Source organism: Bos taurus, chromosome 1 (assembly GCF_002263795.3).
Source record: "Bos taurus isolate L1 Dominette 01449 registration number 42190680 breed Hereford chromosome 1, ARS-UCD2.0, whole genome shotgun sequence".
NCBI lineage: Eukaryota > Metazoa > Chordata > Mammalia > Artiodactyla > Bovidae > Bos > Bos taurus.
Genome location: NC_037328.1, coordinates 67,192,025 through 67,216,088, shown reverse-complemented (window position 1 = coordinate 67,216,088; position 24,064 = coordinate 67,192,025). Strand labels below are relative to the sequence as shown.

The following is a 24,064-nucleotide window of genomic DNA, read 5'->3' as shown; positions in this document are numbered from 1 at the left end:
GCAAAGGAGAAAAGGAAAGATATACCCATTTAAATGAAGAGTTCCAAAGAATAGCAAGAAGAGATAAGAAAGCCTTCCTCAGTAATCAATGCAAAGAAATAGAAGAAAACAATAAAATGGGAAAGACTAGTGATCTCTTCTAGAAAACAGAGAAGGAAATGGCAACCCACTCCAGTGTTCTTGCCTGGAGAATCCCAAGGACGGGGGAGCCTGATGGGCTGCCGTCTATGGAGTCGCACAGAGTCGGACATGACTGAAGTGACTTAGCAGCAGTAGCAGCAAAGGAACATTTCATGCAAAGATGGGCACAATAAAGGACAGAAATGGTATGGACCTAACAGAAGCAGAAGATATTAAGAACACGTGGCAAGAATACAAAGAAGAACTATACAAAAGAGATCTTCACGACCCACATAACCATGATGATGTGATCACTCACCTAGAGCCAGACATCCTGGAATGTGAAGTCAAGTGGGCCTTGGGAAGCATCACTACAAACAAAGCTAGTGCAGGTGATGGAATTCCAGTTGAGCTATTTCAAATCCTGAAAGATGATGCTATGAAAGTGCTGCACTCAATACGCCAGTAAATTTGGAAAACTCAGCAGTGGCCACAGAACTGGAATAGGTCAGTTTTCATCCCAATCCCAAAGAAAGGCAAAGCCAAAGAATGTTCAAACTACCACACAATTGCACTCATCTCACATACTAGGAAAGTAATGCTCAAAATTCTCCAAGTCAGTTTTCAACAGTACGTGAACTGTGAACTTCCAGATATTCAAGCTGGATTTAGAAAAGGCAGAGGAACCAGAGATCATATTGCCAACATCTGTTTGATCATTGAAGCAAGATAGTTCCAGAAAAACATCTACTTATGCTTTATTGACTATACCAAGGCCTTTGACTATGTGGATCACAAGAAACTGTGGAAAATTCTGAAAGAGATGGGAATACCAGACCACTGTACCTGCCTCCTGAGAAATCTGTATGTAGGTCAGGAAGCAAGAGTTAGAACTGGACAGGAACAACAGACTGGTTCCAAACTGTGAAAGGAGTATGTCAAGGCTGTATATTGTCACCCTGCTTATTTAACTTATATGCAGAGTACATCATGTGAAATGCCGGGCTGGATGAAGCAGAAGCTGGAATCAAGATTGCCAAAAGAAATATCAATAACCTCAGATATGCAGATGACACCACCCTTATAGCAGAAAGCAAAGAAGAAAAAGAGAGTCTTTTGATGAAAGTGAAAGAGGAGAGTGAAAAAGTTGGCTTAAAACTCAACATTCAGAAAACTAAGATCATGGCATCCGGTCCCATCACTTCATGGCAAATAGATGGGGAAACAGTGGAAACAGTGACAGGCTTTATTTTTTGGGGCTCCAAATCACTACAGATGGTGACTGCAGCCATGAAATTAAAAGACGCTTGCTCCTTGGAAGAAAAGCTATGACCAACCTAGACAGCATATTAAAAAGCAGAGACATTACTTTGTCAACAAATGTCCGTCTAGTCAAAGCTATGGTTTTTCTAGTAGTCATGTATGGATGTGAGAGTTGGACTATAAAGAAAGCTGAGCACCAAAGAATTGATGTTTTTGAACTGTGGTGTTGGAGAAGACTCTTGAGAGTCCCTTGGACTGCAAGGAGATCCAATCAGTCAATTCTAAAGGAAATCAGTCCTGAATATTCATTGGAAGGACTGATGCTGAAGCTGAAACTCCAATACTTTGGCCACCTGATGCAAAGAACTGATTCATTTGAAAATACCCTGATGCTGGGATAGATTAAAGGAGGGAGGAGAAGGGGATGACAGAGGATGAGGTGGTTGGATGGCATCACTGACTCGATGGACACGAGTTTGAGCAAGGTCTGGGAGTTGGTGATGGACAGCAAAGCCTGGCGTGCTGCAGTCCATGAGGTTGCAGAGTTGGACACGACTGAGTGACTGAACTGAACTGACAGTTAAAATGGATTGATGTGTTTTTATCATTTCTCCAAGTATGCTGAAATGAATTCCATGTTTTGTCTCATTTTTTAGCTGTTTTTTAAAAAATTATTTCTCCCTTGTTGCATGAGCAGAACAGCCAGGGTATTGTGGTTTTATGCTCTCTTTCTGAGTGTTGGCTGAGATGCAAAGCTACTGTCTGAAGTGTACCAGGTTCAAAGGCACAAGAGAAAGACTACACGCACGAGCTTAGTCCACATTCTAAAAGTACAGCAAATAATAACTAGGGAAACTTGTGAGAGATCGTTGTAATTCCCTTCCCATTGCAGGAGAATATTCTAATTTCTAAGATCTGGCTGTGAGAAGAACTGTTAGGTTTTTCTGGATTTGCCTGTGTTCTGATCATGCTATCATCCTGTTCAGGAGAGGACAGCCTGGGTATCTGGCTTTACTACTAGCCAGGAAAGAGATCGAGTTTTTAGCTCCAGGTCTTAGGGAGGGGTTGAGGGTAAAGAAGCTTGTGCTAGGAAGTCAGCTCAAGGAAGCAGAGACCATGATGGAGCTGAGAGCAGATTCGTGCAAGTGTTCAGAAAACTGAGGTACAGGGCAGTGAGGACAAGTAAAGAGGAGCCTCAGGAAACTTTTACGTGAAACAAGGGGTTGGTGTTTCAGTCCTGACCAAAAGCAAACTAAAATTGTTTATAAAAGAAGGGTGGTTTAGGGGAGAGATTTAGGGCCATGATGGAGGATGAGCTGGCTAGATAGTATCACTGACTCAATGAACATGAATTTGAGCAAACTCCGGGAAACAGCGGAGCACAGAGGAGCCTGCATGCTACAGTCCATGGGGCCGCAGAGTCAGACATGACCTGGCGACTGAACAGCATTCCCTGTACTCTGCCCACAGCCTCTATCATTCCCATCCCCTCAGAGGTGACACTCTCAAGGGTCTCTTAAGGGCTTTGGTATTAGTCCCTGGAGGCCATCCCCTAAGTCTGAGGTTCCAACTGAACCAGGAGGTGACCTGGAAGGACATGAGTGTTCAGAGTGGCCAAGATGTCTGCCTACTGAGCAGAAACTCATCACTATCGAGCACAATGGATGCTACTAAAAATGCACCTAACTCTCCCTGTTAAGTTTTGTTACGGGATAGGCCAACACTCTCCCACCTCAGTATTGTTTATATTTCCCAACAGACTAGCAAACTGTTGATAATATGGAAATAAGCTTTTATACCATTCTTTTCTGTATGATTATAATCCTACAAAGTGGAATTCTATTTTTCCTACATTTAGAAATAGATCTGATGAAATATCCTCATAGTTTTCTATATGTTTCTTTTTCAACGGGACACTTTCTTCATATCGTAGCTTTTGCATTTGTATAGTAACAGTATTTCCTGTATTTACTTTTTCAGGGACAAATGTGAAATTATTGTGATTTTTAACATTAATTTAAAGCAAATCTACTGTGCATTTGCATTTGATCTTGTTTAAAATGAAGCTTGTACTTATTCAAACAGCAAGATGAATGCCTAGATTTTAATAAAAATAGTAAAAAAAAAAAAAGAGAGAGAATTAAAAGATGAGATGGGAATTCAATTCCTCAATTTAAAATCTCTTAGTTTGAATCTCTCATTAGAAAGGCTTCATAAAGACAAGCTTTAAGCATTCTCAATAATTAAACATGAATGTATGATCTATGTTAAAACATGGCCCTGAGGCTATATATGCTTAAATACACAAAATGGTGCTTGACTCCCTCTTGTTAGCTTATTAGCTCTGTCCTCCAGTGAAATGCATTTGTGTATCTAATTGCTCTGTATCTCCACTACATACCATATTTAAAAAATGCTTCTTCCCATAAACTGAAGTATTCTCTGATAAGCCACAGGGAACTTACACTATATTGTAACATGTCCTTACCAATTAATACTGCTACTGACTTTGTTTATGAGGACTGAATTATTCATCAGAAACTTCAGATCCTGTCACTTACTGCAGGCTAAGACTTTAGAAATGTTAGAACACCAACAGGATAGCGAGAAAGAAAATAGACAGATTTTACTTAGAATCAAGCAATCACCTCATTTTAAGGGCATTTTACTCTTAAGCCCCATCGTTTCTGAACATGAAAGTGTATTCATGAATATCCCGAAGTGTATACAAATTAAGCTCCAATTCTGTGAGGCAGAGAAAAACACTACTTTGGGAGTTAAAGATGAGGGTTATAGTTAGTTTTACTTTTGTCATTAACTAGAATTGTGACCTTTTGCAAGGGCCTTTATCTCTCTGGGACTGTTTCTATAAATTATAAAATGAGTGCTTGGATTAGTAGAGGGTTAAGATTTTTTTAATTATAAAATTAATTAGGACTCTTTAATGTTTGTTTATAAAGTGCAGGGATAACAGCTATTCTTCTGATGCATGTGAGAAATACAAAAAGTAAAAAAAAATTTTTTTTGGAAATACACAGGTTAGAAAATAATGTGTAATCCTCCCCCTACCCCTAGAGCCTTTTGGTGCTCTATCAGGTTTGGGATGTGAAATTTGATCACTTAAAAACACTGCTGCAGTTTGTGATTAGAACAATTATCTGCCGGAGGGGGTAAGCAGAAGTAAATGAGACAGACCCATCTCATCTCATGTCACATATGCTAAAAACAGTGATTGGTGCCTGGTACAACAAAGGGATTTAAAATCACCGCCCATTTGGGGTGTCTTTGAACTAATCAGTCTTTTAGGCAATACTTTTAAACGCTATTTTTCACTTTGTGTTAAAAATAGAATTAACCATAATTAAAATGCTCTGCATGAGAAGTCTTATAGCTAAATTTTATATAGGAATGCCCTGAAACACAACAAATCTCACTAAAACCAAAAGCATCATAATTCTTCCCTTGCCTTTCTAGCCTCATTCTAAACAGGAGGGGGTGGTGGTTATTTTAGCACCCGGGTCACGGCCTGGGTCTTGACTGGCTTTCAGTTATACTGAAGAATTCTGCTTTCCTTTCATTTTTAAGAAGAATTACCAAGTTAAAGGGAACTAAGCCTAGCTTTCATAGGTTTTCTTCTCTTTAGCAAGTTCCTTCAGTTCTGGCTGCTGAGTTATTAGCAGGGAGGTTATAAAGGGGGATGGTCTAAAGCTGACTGAAGACAGATGTTAAATTTGAGGATTTCCTTACTTTCCAGGTTGCACAATTTAGGATCTTAGAAGGCTGGCGGTAATAGTCTCTTCCTCTAGGACGGAGGTGAGTTAATGCATAGCCTTCAACTTATCAAGGGGGAACGGAGGGAGTATATGGGACTATGTGTGATGGTGTGCGCATGTGTGCCGGTGAGTCGATCAAATGCTGACCAGGTTCCCTTAACCTTACTTCAGCACCCCGGCTAATGGAAGGAGCTGGCTTACACTCTGCCTGTCCAGGAAAAGACAAATAAAATAGATACTTAGCTGACAAAAACTGTACTCACATCCTCAAAAAATAATAAATATATATATATATACATATATATATACATACATAGTTGACAATGAAGATACGGTTTTAAGTGAGGAAAAAGGAGAAGGAATTGGAGGAAGCTGAAAACAACGAAGGTAAATATTATTTTGGACTTTTTGAGAGATTATTTGATTTTCTTGCATGAGGAGAATTATGTAAATCTGAAGAGTGGTAATACCATAACCCCACGAAAGCATATTACTTTATGTCATAGTGAAATACATGTCTAAGAGCTGTCCAATGGGTGTTATTTTTGAAAAAGCTGTCATTTACAGTAAGAAGGCAGGAAATGGCAAAATACTGCCCTCTCCAATATACTGACTCCATATAGAACTGAATATTTTATACCCTGAATGGAGATACAAGGAAGGAATTCAGAAATCACTCCACAGATTTGAAAGTTTCAAGGCTATAAATTGTTATTTTCAAATAAGGGTTATTTAATAAAATGCAACCCTGGTAAATAACAGCTGGTGCTGGATTTCCCATCCCATGCCACCACACATATATCTGCCCAAAGACACAGGATGTAATGTGGGATTTGTAATTTCATTTTTCACAAAGTGCTAAATCGGAACGGAATTACATTTTTTCATACAGCATTTAATGCAACTATATTAAACATTTAGTCACCTTCAATATAAACATTTAAGAGCCTAGTAGATGAAACTGTATTTCACAGAAACAAGGATAAGTTAAGATCGAGATACAAAGTATGCGCTCTGAGGTCACTAGAAAGCAGCTGGCCACCATAATTAAGGTGGCTGAAGCTTTCCAGTCTAATTACAAATCAGGAGTCACATAAGAAATTGCTTTATTAGAAAAAAAATGTAGTGTACATGTGGCTAATTTCTATCATTGAAACACCTCTTGGCTATTTTATAATTAAAATCTGATATAGGGTTTAAACTTCTTTAGAAGTTAGTGGCATTTCTTCCTATTCTGATATGTGGCTTAGGGAAGGAGCTATCTTTATGTGATAGGCACCCTTTATTCCTTTTCATAACTAAAATGAACCAATCAGTAGCTTAGCACTGGCACAAAACATAGAGGGAATTACCTAGGTAGTGCTTTCTGGGTAAGCCCACACTTCTAACCCGACTCCGGCACAGGTATGTCACTGATGCAGTTTTAAATCCACTATTATCACTCAAGTTCCACATTATTATGACCTAGTAGTAATTAAATTAATGTGGTCACCTATAACCTAACAAAACCTCTGAATGAAGTTTCTTTCTTCTCCTTTTGATTTTTTTTCCTGTGCAATTCCAAGCAAATGTGCAGTAGGCAGTGTTGATTTCCAGTCTCCTTTTAAACTCCTTCGAGTCTGTGCTATTAAACTGAGACAACCACATCAAGATACAGTCTGTCATAGGATTCCCTGAAGCACAGAATGAGAAGGAGACTGAGCAAACACGACCCGGGAAGGCACCAGTTGAACCAAGACAACTCTGCAAGACAAAAACATGCACTTGTAAGCATTCACGTGTCCCCAGCAGAATGCCACTTGTATGCTGGCTGCAACCTGCTTGCTTTGCATTCAAAGGCACTTAAAATAAGCACTTACAATAAATGTGCCCTGGGACGCCTGAAAACCGGCTTTCAATAAACAGTGACAAATTTGGAGTCTAAGTGATGCATGGAATATGTTACAGGGCTTTCCTGTGGATATTTTTAATCAGTATTGCTTATGACTTTTCATCAGTTTAATCCACCTTGGCTTCAGTGGCAAGACAAAACAAATCTTACTTCAAAGAAAAAAAATCAATAACCTTTAAATGTTAGTTTGTTAATTATATATAAAGTGCCCTCTCTCACCATCACTCTTATCCTTGTTTTGAAATATCTGATGGATCAGACAGACAAACAAAATCACCTGAATTAAGATAAAACTTTTATATTTTGGGGGAAAGACATACCTAACTCTCAGCAAAAAATCATACAGTAATCACAGTAAAACATATTATATATATATATATATAATAAGTAAAACATTATAAAATGAATCCTAATTCGACCCTGTGAGATACTACTTGAGAATACTTTGGCTTCTTTCTAGTCTTTTTTTCCTACCATCAGAATGGTTATGTATGATGCCAATTACCAGAAAATTGACAGAAATCATCTAAACAGGCAATTCAAATAATGATGTTTTTGATTTAATGGAATTGAGAATGCGCTTCTTCAAAAATGCTCATTCATGAATTCAGAACTCTCCGACAGGCCAATCTTGGGTCTCTTGTTACCAAAACACACATGCTGCCCAGCCCACTGTGCTGTCTCTGGCTGCTTCCTCTGGCTCCAGGGGCCCTGGAGCCATGTATCTGTTCAGCTTCCTTCTATCCCGACCCCTCTGTCAGTCAGTTCTGAGGTTTTGGTGTAGAAGTGAGCAGTTTCTTGGCACAAAGAATCTGGTGGTGGTGGTGATGGAGGGTGGGTGGGGTGGTTAACTTCTCTAGTTTAATATCCATTCAGCAATTTCAATTTAAAAAACAAAAATGAAGGAAATATGTTTCCTAGTACATTTTTTCCTTTGGGCACTGCTATACATTTTATATTTTCCCTCTCTGTTTCTACAGAATGCTAATACTGCCTTAATCTTCAAAAATCATCCAAAAGATTCTATGCTGCTGCTTTAGATTAATCCATAATTCATATGGCCAAAAGAGCAATTTATGCTCAGGAATGGAAATCAGAAAACCAACCGGTAAGAAAAGGTGCTGTAACACTTTTTTTCCCCTGGAATATGTTCACAAAAGCAGCCTCCCTAACCTCTCCATTTCTACATTTTAAAAGTCAGACATGCTATTCTACAGCACGCAACAAAGATGTGTATTTCAATGGTATTTTTTACACAAAGCTGGTTTCTGTCCTTTATTTGGACTGACTATAATCTAAATACTCAGAAAGGCTGTGATCTTTGGGATCTTGTCTTTATTCTAATATTCCCTGAAATGGCATACCCAGCATTTTCTGCTTTTATATTAACCAGATAGCCTCTGGATTTCTGAAGATAATTTTAACAGGCAAAAAGAATCAGTGGAAAAATAAGAGAAAAAAAAGCAGCAAAATAGAGATAACAGCATAGCATTTATACGAAAAGTAAGCGTTTCTGACTTTAAAGTCAAATTTAAAATTTGCTTAAAGCAGTAGCTCAGGAAGTACATCACTTGACAAGAAATCTACATCAAGGACATTTTCTAAACCTTAGAGACTGTATTTCATGGGAGCTAAGGTAACACACATGTAACAACGATCAACTTGTCCTAGCTCTCATTAAACCTAGAAATTAGTCAAATATTGCCAAAGCAGACCTTTATTTCATCAGTATTGTAAAATGATTCCTTCTACCTAGGTTTAGATGAAATTTCTAGAAATAACTTGAAAGTGCTCTTCAGTGTCATGGTTTGTTGGTTGATGTTCACTACTGCACACACCTCTCACCAAAAAGCCAAGTCCATTCTACAGTGAGTTCATCTGGCTTACCCAACTACCAGTGTTCTGAGAAATTATTGTTTAGAGAGAAGAAGGTCAGGGAGGAAAAATTCTGCATTTTCCACTGAAAACCATTCACATACACCACAGCTAAAGTGGCTCTGATGTGCAGGAAATGGCTTTGCTTAAAAGTTTGACTTGACTTGGCAGGAGTGAAGTGAACTGTGGTTCTCTGAAGTCCAGGGTCATATGACATGATTAAACCAACAGAGTCCTTTTCCGTCAAAACTGTCTTTGTATCTTTTAAAGTGAGCACGGTTTTCCAACACTCCTTCCCTTTGCCTTTCACTAGAGAGCATATAAATTCCTACTCCAAGGCTCATGATTTGCTTCTACATTTCTGCTGGTCCTTGACCATCTCCTGTGCTGCAGCCTGAGGACTCTGTCAATTTACAAATTTACAGTGAGACACATATTATGTTTCAGGGCTCTGCACAAAATGCTGAGGCTCTGTTGGGACTGAACTAATTAGGATGAACCATTCTACTTCTCACCTCATCTTTCCCTGCAGTGATGCCACACTTTCAGTTTCTACCACCTTCAACTTATTTGTCTGATTCCAAATAACTTGGAATAACACACTTTCCAAAACCAGCCTTGGCTACTTACTTTGTTGATTTAGCCAAAATATGGTGATTTAACAAAACTGTCTTCACTATATCTCAAGAGAACTAGCTGACACCATGATTTCACAGTGTAATACTCCCTTCACCCCACATTAATTACCTAATAGTTACATTAATTACACATTACCTAATAATTACTGTCACATTGTGTTTTTATTCTTAGATATAAAATTACTTCTCACTAGTACACATCTGTTGAACCTGTTCTCCTGGTAACCACCAGACAACACCTCCCTCGCAGCCTCAAATTCATGGTTGGCTACTTCAAAATGAAAGACTGAATTAAAAACCTTTAATGCTTTTAGCCAAAACTTGTTGCAGAGCTTCTAGAACAACAACAAAACCCAGACAATACAAACTACAGAACGAGCTACAAACTATAAAAATAGAACATTAGAATACATTTTAGAGCATATAAAGAATATAACAGCATTCTCAAATGGATTTTGTATGTGAAGTCATTAGGATAAAACATCACTGTGCTATCTGAAATAACTCACTGAGATTTGCAAAGCAAATATTATAGAAAGCAACTCAGTTTTGCAAATATGATTATATTAAGGAGCAAGTAACGTTTTTTGAAAGTGACCCTGAAAAACCCAAGTCAGACAAACTCTAAGAAATCTTTGATAGGGTCCCAGGTTCCAAAGCAGAATCAACACAGAACAGGGGAAACTGTGACCTAGGGCTCCACGTAAGTCAAGTGGCATTGGTATAGGAGCCCATGTGACATTCATCATCCATGATGGCAATGGCTATAATCTGCAGGCAAATCTATACTAGAGCCTATCTTGCCAGGCAAAGCACTCTAATGTGGTCATTTTGGGTTAGTCTGTATGGCTCTGAAAAGCCACATCTGATGTAGTCATCTACCAGATAGCACATGGTGGGGAAACAAGAACTCCGCTCAGGAAGTTTAGTACTGCCTTGAGAAGTGATCTAAAAAACCACCAATCTTTATGATGATTAAAAATCAGACTCTCCAATCATGTAACTAATAGCTGAATTCTGACATATAACTAACTTCTGGGTGAGTTTTTCAAATTTAAAATTGACTAAATTATGACATTCAAACACTGGTTCTAATGGAAGGGAATTTATCATATTCAACATTTAGCATACCACGTTGTGGAAATAAAAGTTTAGGAAATAATTTTACATAATTGTTTTCAGATTTGTCATTTCTGTATCATCACACCCAGGCTATAAGGCATGTTGAATTTTGCTGTGGGACTTCTGGGGGCGGAGATCAAATAAACATAAGGGAAAGAATCTCAACAGAGTTTTCATACTTCTAATAAATTTTTAGCCTTAGAAAGTTGTGGGGTGTGGGTTTGTTTGTATTCCTCACACACATTGAAAAATAAGCATATAAAAACATTTTTTAAAAAATAGAAGCCTATATGTTTAAATTCCTATCATCACCAGAAAGAAAAAAAAAATTATCCACAAAGGAAAAAATTATCCAGAAGGAAAAAAAAAAATTTAGTGAGTGCCAGTCATGCCCTGGTTAAAGCTCTTTCACACTGATTTTCTCATTAACTCTAAAATGTCAAAACATACTGAGATTTTTTTTTTTGGTCCTGAAAATCATCCTGTTTGGTTAATTTTTATTTAAAGTTTTATTTTTCACAGTAGTCATGGAGTTTAGGTAGAAACCTTTAACCTCTATCTATACAGATATGTGTAAGAACATGTGATCAGAAACCAACCCAAAAGAGGGAAGCTTTCTTCCCCCAGCTAGATAAACCCTCGATCATATCAGTGAGATAGGAATTAACAGAAATGGTGCTGTTTCTAACACTGCCTGTGACAAAGAAACACAAATGTCTGCTTGTATCTGGTTACCAAGAACCTGCAAAAGGAGGAGTGAGCACTGACTGACTGGAACAAATCGGAGGCTGCCACATGCAGGAATCAGGAGAACGGCAGAGACTCTCTCCTGGCTGAGCACAGTGGTAGGAATGCATTGGCCTCCTCCACAGTCAGACAGCGCAGGAGTGGTTCCTGCCTTAAACTGACCAATAAATACATGTCTCCTATATTCTATAGGTCATGTGCAAGAGGTCTGTTAAGGGTAACATGATCTGGCATCTACTGTTGATGTTTTTAAATGCTGGGAAGACACAGCAATTTCCATTCTAGAGGAGAATCCGTGCATGCTCAGCCAGGCTGTAAGGACTACTCAGCCCACCTGTGTCTGCGAGCTGGAAAACCACTGCTAAGGGCAACAGCCATCTCTGTCAACTGTGACACTACTGAAGTGGGTTAAAGCTGATAATGTAATAATTGTTATATGATTCCATTTAGAAAACTAACTGGGGGGCAAAGACTTTACCCTGACACCTGGTGATGGCATTTCCTCTAATGGAAACACACATTTCCAGGAGGACAGTGAACAGTGGTCTGACCTTATTAAGATCGCCTTCGAAAATATTACTGTCGTTCACAGGGCAAACCAAATGGATATCAGGTTTAGCAAAGCTGAAAACTTCTTTTCCTGAATTACTGATTGACAGAAATGATCTAGTTTATTGTTAATTATAGTAAGAAATTAATATAGCATTTGGATTTTGCTGTGAGGTGAAAGTGCTCTGCCAAAAGCTGTCCAAAGCTCAGGGAGATTTTATTTCATCAGCTGTTAAAGTTTCAAAAATTTGTTTTTGAGTCAATGATGTTATTGTCACTATTATTTCAATTACAAGCCTGTGAGGATTCCTGAAAATAATTAGGTTTCTTGAATTGTCACATTTCAGAGCATTTCTTATATTTGAGTCCTATAAATTAGATTCTTACATGTTCAAATTACCCATATTTACTGGTATCTGATAAGTAGTTAAGAAAACATCAACCAGAAAAAAAAAAAAGGTGGTAATATTCATTTGTTTAAGATGAAATAAAATGGGACAGAAACCTCATAAAAATTAATAAAAGATTTATATTTACAACTCACAAGTACAAAATAAAAAACAAGACATGTAGAAGTATAAAATAAGTATAAATCTTTATTTTAACATGCGAAAAAGAAGCCTAAATAATTGGGCCCCTAATTTCTAAACCAGGGAGACAAAATCTGGACTGCAGAAAAGACAGTATCAGAGAAAGCCAAGCAACTGCAAAGCAGAGTCACTACAAAGCTGCCAACCCCAACACCGTGGGGTCTGCCTTCAACAAGCCCAGTGAGCTTTGCAGCTGTTCCTGCAGCAGTTCTTCCCACCCCCTCAAAAGCTATTTCATTCTCTCCTTAGGCCCTTTCTCCACTGTCTTCCCACAAGCTCATCATAGATGAACTGGCTTCTAAGCAGAAAAGTTGATGACATCAAGAAGGAACTCTCCCCGAGCAATGTGCCTGGCAGAGATGTCTGCTTCTAAGGCTTGTACACTGCCTTCTCTCCACCTCCTCTGGTCCAAGGCGAGCTCCTCCATGTGGGTTGAGGACCCTAATCCTTTCTTTTGTGAGGACCTCCCTCTTCTTCAAAGGCATACCCCTGGACTCTAACTTTAACCTTCTTTGCACATTATACCTGCACTGACCAATTCGGCAGGCACATGTAGCAATTAAATGTAAATTTAAATTAATCAAAATGAAATAAAATGAAAAACCCAGGTTGGTAACTGCATTAGCTTCGTGGGGTTAGTGACTACTGTGTTGACAGCATAGACAAAGAGCACCTCTGTAATCATAAAATGTTCATTGGACAAGCTGTCCTATACACTGGATCTGCTCTTTGAGTGACTTCTCATTATCCATAAGGCTTTAAACTACATATATATCCCTGACCTTAATTTCAACCCTATGTTAAGACAGTAGAGTCAAAGTAATTTTTTTTAAAGCAAGATATCATTGGTTCTCAATGAGAAATAGCATGTTAGAATTACCTGGAGGGTTAGGTAGAAATGCTGGGCCCCTGTCCAAGTTAATTAAATTAGAAATTCCAGGTGTGTGCGAGGGGTTAGGGTACATTACATTTAGGCTAGGATGCATTTCAAGAAAAGCAACTGAAGATATTTTCTTTTATTGGCACGTGAAAGCTCAAATAAAGTGATTTACCTTAGAACTCGTCACATAATTGTCTATACATTAGCACCACAAACCTCGCTCCTAATGGACACATTTAGATAGTAAATGAAGAGTCAAATTTCTTACCTGTGTGATAAAATGTGAGAAAAAACAAAAGTATTCCCATGAACATATTACTTAAAAAAGTGACAACTCCACAAGTAATTCCTTCTGGAACTGGGTAGACAGTTTCCACAAAAAGCTCAAAAAATATAGGTATACTGCTATTCAGGAACACTCCCAGGAGAATACAGGAGGCGTACAATGTCACTAAAATAAAAACACAAACATTTCAGTTTCACAGGAGTGGCAGTGAGTCATATCAGATGGATGTTTTGGTGTCTCTTTCATGAGTATTAACTCTGGAATTTTACCTCTTCTCAGTGGCAAGTGATGAAGTTGGATAAAGCTTCACACATCTGTCAGCTCTTCGCTCGGGTTTTGGGGAGTATATAGGAAAAGGTTTTATAGCTGGAATGATTACCAGTTTATTTGCTTTATGTTTTTGGTGGATTACTCTAAAGCACAAAAACAATTTTAACTGTTACAATTTAAAGGGTTCTTTCCCCTGAGTCACACTCCTGGCATATTGAGGGACAGATAAAATATAGCAACTTAACACAAAATCTAGACTCATTCTATAATTTTAAAGAAAACTTAAAATCTAAGAAAAGATGTAAGCGACATTAATTATTACTGAAAATTACATATTTTAAGACTGTTTAATAACAGCCTTCAAACACAAAATAAAAGTTATCTACTATGTAATTCCTGGAGAAACACTTAAAATAGAAATAGTCCTCAATTTTAGAATGAGTTTCAGGTCAAGAATTTTTTTTAAATACATGACATTTTTGGAACATAGAAAAAAAATGTCACCTAGAAATGTATAATTAATAGTGGCTGGGATCCCAGATTAGCCTATAAATAGCCTATGAACTCAATCTATAGTGAAAATTTTGAACAAGGCCACTGTTCTTATTCTTAGAGGAATGGTTAGAGAAATGTGCCCCACTCCAAATAATTATATTAATGCTACTGTCTGCATACAAATCTTCAAAAATGTTAATTTGAAGGTGAATACAGAATCAACGGGCTTTCTTGGTAGCTGGTCGGTGAAGAATCTGCCTGCAGTGCAGTAGGCCTGGGTTTGATCCTTGGGTTGGGAAGATCCCCTGGAGAAGGAAATGGCAACCCCCTCCAGTATTCTTGCCTGGAAAACCCTATGGACAGAGGAGACTGGTGGGCTACAGACCACAGTGTCACAAAAGTCAGAAACGACTTAGCGACTAAATCACAGAATCAATGAGGAAAGACAGATATCCTATTTAGAAACCTAAAACATCTCCCATTGGACTAATAAGTATATCATGTCCACTGATGATAGTGAGTAGCAATTATTTTAACCTTAAAGTTACCAGGAAAATATTTTTAATAAAAATATTTGTTAAGGAAAAAATTTCTATTGAGGAACAGAAGAAAGTGAGGGAATTACTCTAAATCTGTTATGTATTATTCATAGAACTAATATCAAATTACCAGAATTTACCATACTCAATTGCAATCATTAATAATCCCTAACGTTGTTGGAGAAGTTAAAAAAAAAATCTGCATCCACTGTTTCCTAACAGCATTTCTCTAATTAATCTCAACTCATACTTCCTCCTCCAATTACACTGGCCTTTCAGGACTAGAAGATATTTTTCACATTCTACTATCACAAATAGTTGGTGATTACTTAGGCTTTCTTTGATTAGAAGACACATGGAAATAGAGGACAAAAGGATGATGGTGAATAAAGGACACACTGCTGGCTAAAGTGATGACCAGATTAGACACAGGATTAAATGGGAAGCATCTAATAGATACAATAAACATATTTAAAACATAATGCAATTTTCAAGAGTTTCTTAAAACCCAACACCTCACGCTTATTGTATGTTTGCTGGACACGGATCACACAAATCAACAACACATTCTCCTTACACATGACTCATTAGTGTACATTAGGAAATCTAGAGATGGAATATCACTGGTAGCTTTATAGAAGTGTATTCTATCTAAAAAACACTTTATACTAACTTATGGTTAGTCATGGTAATCAGAGCAGAGACCACTACTGACCCCAAAACAGATAATCCTAGATAGTAAAGATGATAAAACATTGACTATAACACAGAGAACTATATTCAATATCCTATGATAAACCATAATGGAGAAGAAGATTAAAAAAGAATGTATATATATTTATAACTGAATCACTTTGCTGTACAGCAAAAATTAACACAATATAAATAAACTATACTTCAATAAAAAATAAATAAATACAATGATAAAACACTGAAATAAGTGATAAGAAAATGCAAACGCTTAAGAACTGAGTGCAACTTCTAAGAAAGAGTTCACAAACCACTAATGGAATTAGCTGTTTTTAAAAAATATGCTTAAAAATAATCCCTTTGACATTTATATTTCTGAAGGAAATATACCCTCACATGCAATTTGTAATCAGGAAAATTTAAGTGTGATAACTGAAAAGTAATCATAATCTAATAAAATAATTGCATGTTGGAAAGAAAGAATGATAAGGTGAAATGAGGACACAGTCAAAGGGTCACAGTCAGTAGAGTCTTGAAAAGAGATTTGATTTTACTGATTTTTATCAAGCATGGTGTGGGGGAAAAAAGAGGCATGAGATGTCTCAGAAAAGTAGAGGCTGATGAAGCAGGGAATCCTGTCTGAAAACCACTGTGAATGAAACTGTAAACAGTTCATCTTGTAGTGGGTAATTTGGGAACATCTATCAAATAATGCACTTACTCTTTGATCCAGAAACTCCACTTCTAGGAATTTATCCCACAGCTATGCAGTACACATATATACAGAACACTCACTGCAATATTGTTTGTAGTATGAAAACATTAAAAACTAGCTTGATGTCCACCAATTGTGAGTTGGTTATTTAAAAATTTATCAAACATCCAAACAAAGGTATCCTACGCAACCATTAAAAATGAAACAACTGTATTTGCTGATGGTAATGACAGCAAAAATAAATAAATGAAAAAAGTACAGAACAGTGTAAGGTATACACACACACACACATGCACACGCACACACACACACACACACATTTATTTATAAATGTATAGAATTTTCTGGAAATACCTAAGAAACTGACATTCAGGGTTGCCGCTACAGAGGGAAATTGGGGGCCATAGGATAGTAGACATTTTTCACTGTAAACCCTTTTCTGCTTTTTTGAACTTAGTTTTTACTATGTGTCTATTTTACCTATTTAATAAAATAAAAAGAGAAATGTCATTGTAAACTAATTAACTGGCAGCTGATCCAACTCCACTTTATGCAGTTTTGTTAGCTCCTTGACTCAGAAATGGTTATCAGTGTGAGAGCCGACTCACATACCTGATGTCTACATCCAGGATCCATATAATCCAGCCTTGGTCCAGGATCCTTGACATAAATATTCCCACTTCATTTATTAAAATTCTTGTTATATGTAGGATAAGTGGGCTAAGACTGCTGATATAACTTCAGAGGACAGAAATAAAAAAGAAACCAAGTACGTTCATTCAATTCTCTCATTCACAGTGTTTGCTTCTTGAATTACTATAAATATGTTGATCACGAGATTGCTTTATGCTAAATGGATTTGTGAAATAACTTGTTATCATAGAAATTAAAGAATCAAAATAATTTACACAGGAAAGGGTTAAATTAAGATCCTCATAATCAGAATGAGGGAAAACTATCTGTGTCAGGATTGATTTAATATTCTCCCCAGTATTCTGGGACATGCACAAAGTAAAAGCTGATTATTATGAGTCTGAATTTGACTTCCATTTGAATTTTCAGTTTAGAGTCTGATACAGTATCTTTACACATTAGTTTGGCAGATCCAGTGGGTGAAAGTCATCTATTAAAAGTCGGGCAGACAAGATAATTTGCTGCTCATCAGAGGGTTCAAACTACATGATCATTAAATATTTCCATGACTTTCTATAGTACTGATACTAAAATTAAAATAAACTGCCTATCAATTAAAAAGTCAAGGTAATTTAGTAGAACAAAACACAATGCTGATGCAGAATTTTTCTCCAAGAAGTTAATAAAATTTCATAGGCTTGTAATTTACATTGCCAAAAACAAAGACCTGTGTACCACCAAATAACTTCAGTTCAGTTCAGTCGCTGAGTCGTGTCCGACTCTTTGCGACCCCATGAATCGCAGCACGCCAGGCCTCCCTGTCCATCACCAACTCCCGGAGTTCACTCAAATTCACGTCCATCGAGTCGGTGATGCCATCCAGCCATCTCATCCTCTGTCGTCCCCTTCTCCTCCTGCCCCCAATCCCTCCCAGCATCAGAGTCTTTTCCAATGAGTCAACTCTTCGCATGAGGTGGCCAAAGTATTGGAGTTTCAGCTTTAGCATCATTCCTTCCAAAGAACACCCAGGACTGATCTCCTTTAGAATGGACTGGTTGGATCTCCTTGCAGTCCAAGGGACTCTCAAGGGCCTTCTCCAACACCACAGTTCAAAAGCATCAATTCTTCAGCGCTCAGCTTTCTTCACAGTCCAACTCTCACATCCATACATGACCACTAGAAAAACCACAGCCTTGACTAGACAGACCTTTGTTGGCAAAGTAATGTCTCTGCTTTTGAATATGCTATCTAGGTTGGTCATAACTTTTCTTCTAAGGAGTAAGTGTCTTTTAATTTCATGGCTGCAATCACCATCTGCAGTGATTTTGGAGCCCCCCAAAATAAAGTCTGACACTGTTTCCACTGTTTCCCCATCTGTTTTCCATGAAGTGATGGGACCAGATCCCATGATTTTCATTTTCTGAATGTTGAGCTTTAAGCCAACTTTTTCACTCTCCTCTTTCACTTTCATGAAGAGGCTTTTGAGTTCCTCTTCACTTTCTGCCATAAGGGTGGTGTCATCTGCATATCTGAGGTTATTGATATTTCTCCTGGCAATCTTGATTCTAGCTTGTGCTTCTTCCAGCCCAGTGTTTCTCATGATGTACTCTGCATATAAGTTAAATAAGCAGGGTGACAATATACAGCCTTGACGTACTCCTTTTCCTATTTGGAACCAGTCTGTTGTTCCATGTGCAGTTCTAACTGTTGCTTCCTGACTTGCATACAGGTTTCTCAAGAGGCAGGTCAGGTGGTCTGGTATTCCCATCTCTTGAAGAATTTTCCACAGTTTATTGTGATCCCACTTAAATGCATGTTTTTCAAGAATACTAAGATCATAACCCTGAAAGAACTCTTCTCTCCACCCATTTCCAATGACAAACTAAATTACTAGACTTTTGGGAAGTAAAACTATGTGTGAATACATTTTTATTAGCCAAGACACTCAAATCTTAGGTGATTAGCAGTTATAAAGCAAATCATAAAATTTCAGAGAAGAACTATTTCTACGGAACATTTAATAAGATTCTCAAGATGTCATCAAAAACAATAACAACTTCAAATCTTGGATTTATATAATTTCTGAAACACCTTTTAAAACTGCTTTTAAATATACTGTCATATTTGACCATCCTATTAACTCTTCAAGGCAGGTAAAGTAAGACAAAGTAACTGAATTTCTGAGAGTCAAAATGATTCTTTACAGAATGAGCCATCAGGGAGACCCAATGTTAGGTTAGCAGTGTTAATAACAATAGTATAATTAAATCTACAGAATCAAGTGTACTTCCCACCAAGCCACTGTATCAGACTGAAAAAAGTAGTTTTCTCTTATTTCTTTTATCCAATGGTATTGACACAAAAGGAATGCTTCTCAAATCTGTGTTCCACACAAAAAGCTGGAAGTGACTGCACAGAAGACAGATAACAGAATCAAAAACAGAGCACCAAAAGGTTACAGAAAAAAACAATGAACTTTAATCATGATAAATGTAAAATGGGCTCAAGAATTATTGCTTAGGTATATAAAAGGGAAAACTTAGCTTAAGCTTTTCTGCAAAATCATTTATCAAGTGCCTTGTATATGCAAGCAGCTATGCTGGAACAGTAAATAGGACACTAACCTCAAATCATTCCTAATCTAAAGGAATATGACGGACACCTATGGGCTCAGCAGCCATTTATACACACAGCATTAAGATAATTCTACTTCATTCTCTTTAAAAGAAGCAAAAAAGGCAAGGAGAAGCCACAGCCTCCTACCACTGGGTGCCAAGTGCAGCCATGGACAGAGGAGCCTGGTAGGCTCTAGTCTACAGGGTCAGAAAAGAGTTGAACACAATTAAAAAGACTAAACAACAACAAAAGCAGCAGGGAAAATGCTAAATTCTAGTAATACTGTTTAAGGAGGGTCCCGACAAGCTATGGTAGGTTTAGAAGGCAGTGACTATGCTGGTTAGTGGTATGGAATCCATGTATGAGGAAAGGTTGTGAGAATTGGGGAGTGTTTAGATTAACGGCTAACGGAGACATGACCGGTATCTTCAAGTGTTCTGAGAGCTGCCAGTGGAAGTAGAATGTGGCCACGTTGCTCTGTGGGAGATGTGTTGCTCCAAATGAGTTACAGCTGGATAGGAAGAAAATTTCCTAGGATCCAGAGCTGATTAACAAGGGAGGTGTTTTTTTTTTTTGAAAAACAGTATAATCCCATTCATAAAAAGACAAAAAGGAAACCAACTGCTAAGCCCTTTGTAGAATATGCACTAGGATTTCTTTAGTATTTCTGGTGCTCACTTTATTTAGCAGATATCTATGATACTGTAATACAGCTTTCCCATGAGAGCTAAACAAGGCTTTAGCCATATACTCAAAGATGAACGTTCAGAACCCAACTTCTTAATTTTCCTGTGTTGTTGACAGAAGTGTGGGTTTTCTGGGTACAAGGGAGGTTTTCAAGCAGCTAATGCAACTCAATACCAGAAAAACAACTCAGTCAAAAAGTGGGCAGAAGACCTAAACAGACATTTCTCCAAAGAACACATACCAATAGATAATAAACACATGAAAAGATGCTCAACATAGCTCATTATTAGAGAACTGCAAATCAAAACTACAGTGAGATATTACCTAGCACTGGTCAGAATGGCCATCATCAAAAAAATCTGCAAACAATAAAAGCTGGAGAGAGTGTGGAGGAAAGGGAACCTTTTTGCACTGTTGGTGGGAATATAAATTGATGCAGCCACTATGGAGGACAGCATGGAGATTCCTTAAAAAACTAGGAATAAAACTATCATCTGACCCAACAATCCCACTATTGGGCATATACCCTGAGAAAATCATAACTGAAAAAGACACATGGACCCCAATGTTCATTGCAGCACTATTTACAATAGCTAGGACATGGAAGCAACCTGGATGTCCATTGACAGATGAATGGATGAAGAAGCTGTGGTACATATATATATATATATATACACACAGTGGAATATTACTCAGCCATAAAAAGGAATGCATTTGAGTCAGTTCTAATGAGGCAGATGAACATAGAGTCTATTATACAGAGTAAAATAAATCAGAAAGAGAAAAGTAAATATCATATATTAACACATATATATGGACTCTAGAAAGATGGTACTGATGAACCTGTTTGCAGGGCAGCAGTGGAGACACAGACACAGAGAACAGACTTGTGGACCCAGTTGGGGGAGGAGAGGGTGGGATGAATGGAGAGAGCAGCACGGAAACATATACACTGTCATATGTAAAACAGACAGCCAGTGGGAATTTGCTGTGTGACTCAGGGAGCTCAGACTGGGGCTCTGTGACCACCTAGAGGGGTGGGATGGGGTGGAGGTCGGAGGTCGGACTAGACATTTTCCTGATTAAAAAAAGAATGACTCTGGCTAAAAAAAAAGAAACATGAATTTGCCATCACTGACTTGAAGGAGGGGACATATGTATACCGATGGCTGATTCATGTTGATGTATGGCAGAAACCAACACAATACTGTAATTATCCTTCAATTGAAAATAAAATTTTTAAAAAGGGAGGTTTTCATTAAAGTTGTGGTCATATGAACATATATCTAGGTTGTAATGGAAGAGCTCATTTATTGAATAAGTTATATCAGATGATGACTAAGGTTCATTTAAGCAGATCAATAACAAATTTAGATACATGTAGGTAGAAAGCTTAACTAGGATATTAAAAATAAAATCTTAAAGGTGCTTCATAGAGGATAATAACAGAAACTTTTTTACAGTTTTATTAAGAAGCATTATAAATATGAAACAAGGATTATAAAATAACAATATTTCAATCATAAATTATTTTAAGGAGTAGAGTCAAGAAATTTCCCTAAAGAATAGGTTTATTAACATTAATATACTTTATTGGACAAATTTTTAATATTGTGCATATGGACTGAATTTTTACTTCATGATAAATGTTAGGAAACTTAACTAGGAATTATTATAGATTAGACCTTTATTAAAAATATTTATAAAAACTAAAACTTGACATTGCAAATGAAAATACTCCTTTTGGAAATAAAGATATATATGTAAAGACACAGGGTAAACATTCAAAAGTTTGCTAACTATTGTTCCTCATACATTTTGAGCATATTGTATATATAGAATACATATGTACATTTATATATACACACATACTAATACACATTTCTATATCACTGAACTGTGCCTTTCAACTCAGCCTCACTTTTTCTTCCTAAAAATGACTGCTGTGGCCTTAATGACCCATCACTAATTTAAACATGCAATACCTGAAAGGGTTTCAAAAGAGGAGGGGGCATATTTTGCTGCAGTATTCATTCATGGTGATGGTTTTCTTTCTGCATGTTATTAATTTGTGCGTGTCTCTTGTTTAGACCCTTTGTTGGCAGAATTCAGTCCTATAAAGACTGTTATGTTTACAGTCCCTTATGGCTGGAAAGCATAGTTATTATCTTGCAGAAATGAAGCACAACTAATAATCCTCTGAAACAGTGGGCCCAGAGTAGACTGGTTGGGAAATGAGACATCATAGGTCGAGGTTTATCAGCAACTCTTAAGCTCCCAAAGAATGACATACGGTTCTGCAGAAGGCAATGTGCTATTAAATCATGGAACATGTACCATCTGGTCAAACCCTCCACCTTCAAGAAACACAGGTTCTACCTGAAGACTTGTTTCCCTTGAAAATCTCTATGGATGAATATTAATTACAAGACCTTCTTCAGTAAGAAGCATTTCGCTGAGCCTTTCATAAATCCATTCTCGTCTTTTAATCCCTGTTCTATTTTTGCCCCTTAATCAGTCACGAACATGAGTAATTCACTCTTAGTTCATAAAACTGAAAATAATAATTGACTACTTAGCCTTCTTTCTTTAAAGTTTAAAATCTCTAATTTCCATAATAATGTGCATTTCTTTAATTATGCTCATCACCCTTTCTGAGTTTTCTCATTTCCCCTCATTTTTGGGCAAGTGTTTGTTTTTATCTCTTTGCATGCTATTAAAATTGGACATAATTATCTTAACAAAGGTAAAATGCATGAAAATATATTAAGAGGATACTCTCTAGTCTATACATTTCACAGGATTTTCAATACAAACATATATATCTCCTTTCTTTAATTACCATTTGAAGTCAGCTTTTAATGGGCTATCACCCTCAAGGGATTTCTGTCTAGCTAATCATCTCCCTCTTATGCCCCCCTACCCATCATCACCACCGTGGCATTCTAGGAACTTGCATTAAAGAACCTCTCCCAAAGCATCTTCTGTTAAACAGTTAAATTACATTATTTCAACAAACTCAACACCAAAGTGCTAACATTTTTCAAAATGTCATTTTCAAAGTACTCATCTGTTCAGTGAAAAATGGCATGTGAATCGTGGCTAGCAAGGCTAGACATCTATTTCCCAGATAAGGTGAATAATGTATTTTCATAGTTTTGTTTTAGCATAAGAGTCAAGATTTTGAAACATGTCTAATCATGAGTTTATTTATTTCCCTATTACAGCTAATTCAATTAATGAAGACATAATACAATATTAAATATTGAGTTTCCCTACAGAAATATTAGGAGCATACCACTGAGAACCTTCAAGAGGATGTTTGTACACATATGAAAATAGAACACCTTGAGATAGAATGCAATAATCCAGTTTTTCTTCTGAAGAGATGGCAACAGTAATATCAAGATCAGTGAACTACAAAAAAATTGCATTAGAAGGTTCTAGCAGTAGTAGCACTTATAACACGTGGGTTGAACAAAATTAATAGCTTTTAATTTATTATGTTGTTATAATTAAGGTGTATATTTTCAAATACTTTTCACGCAGATTCTTCTGATTTATAAAAAGTAATAGTAGAAACATTAATTTTGCTAGAAATTGGGAAAAGACTAGACATTTTCCTGATTAAAAAAAGAATGACTCTGGTTTAAAAAAAAAACCATGAATTTGCCATCACTGACTT

General features: G+C 37.1%; 1 protein-coding gene across 1 annotated transcript in view; it reads right to left on the bottom strand.

The window, feature by feature from the left end:
* Positions 1-5,864: 5,864 nt before the first annotated feature.
* Positions 5,865-24,064, bottom strand: part of SLC49A4 (solute carrier family 49 member 4) — an 88,625-nt gene continuing 70,425 nt past the window's right edge. The window contains exons 8-9 of the mRNA NM_001101287.1: positions 13,717-13,899; positions 5,865-6,899 (exon numbers count right to left, since the gene is read on the bottom strand). Coding sequence (NP_001094757.1) covers positions 6,784-6,899; positions 13,717-13,899 — 299 coding nt within the window. The 3' untranslated portion in view covers positions 5,865-6,783. The remainder of the gene's footprint in view (positions 6,900-13,716; positions 13,900-24,064) is intronic.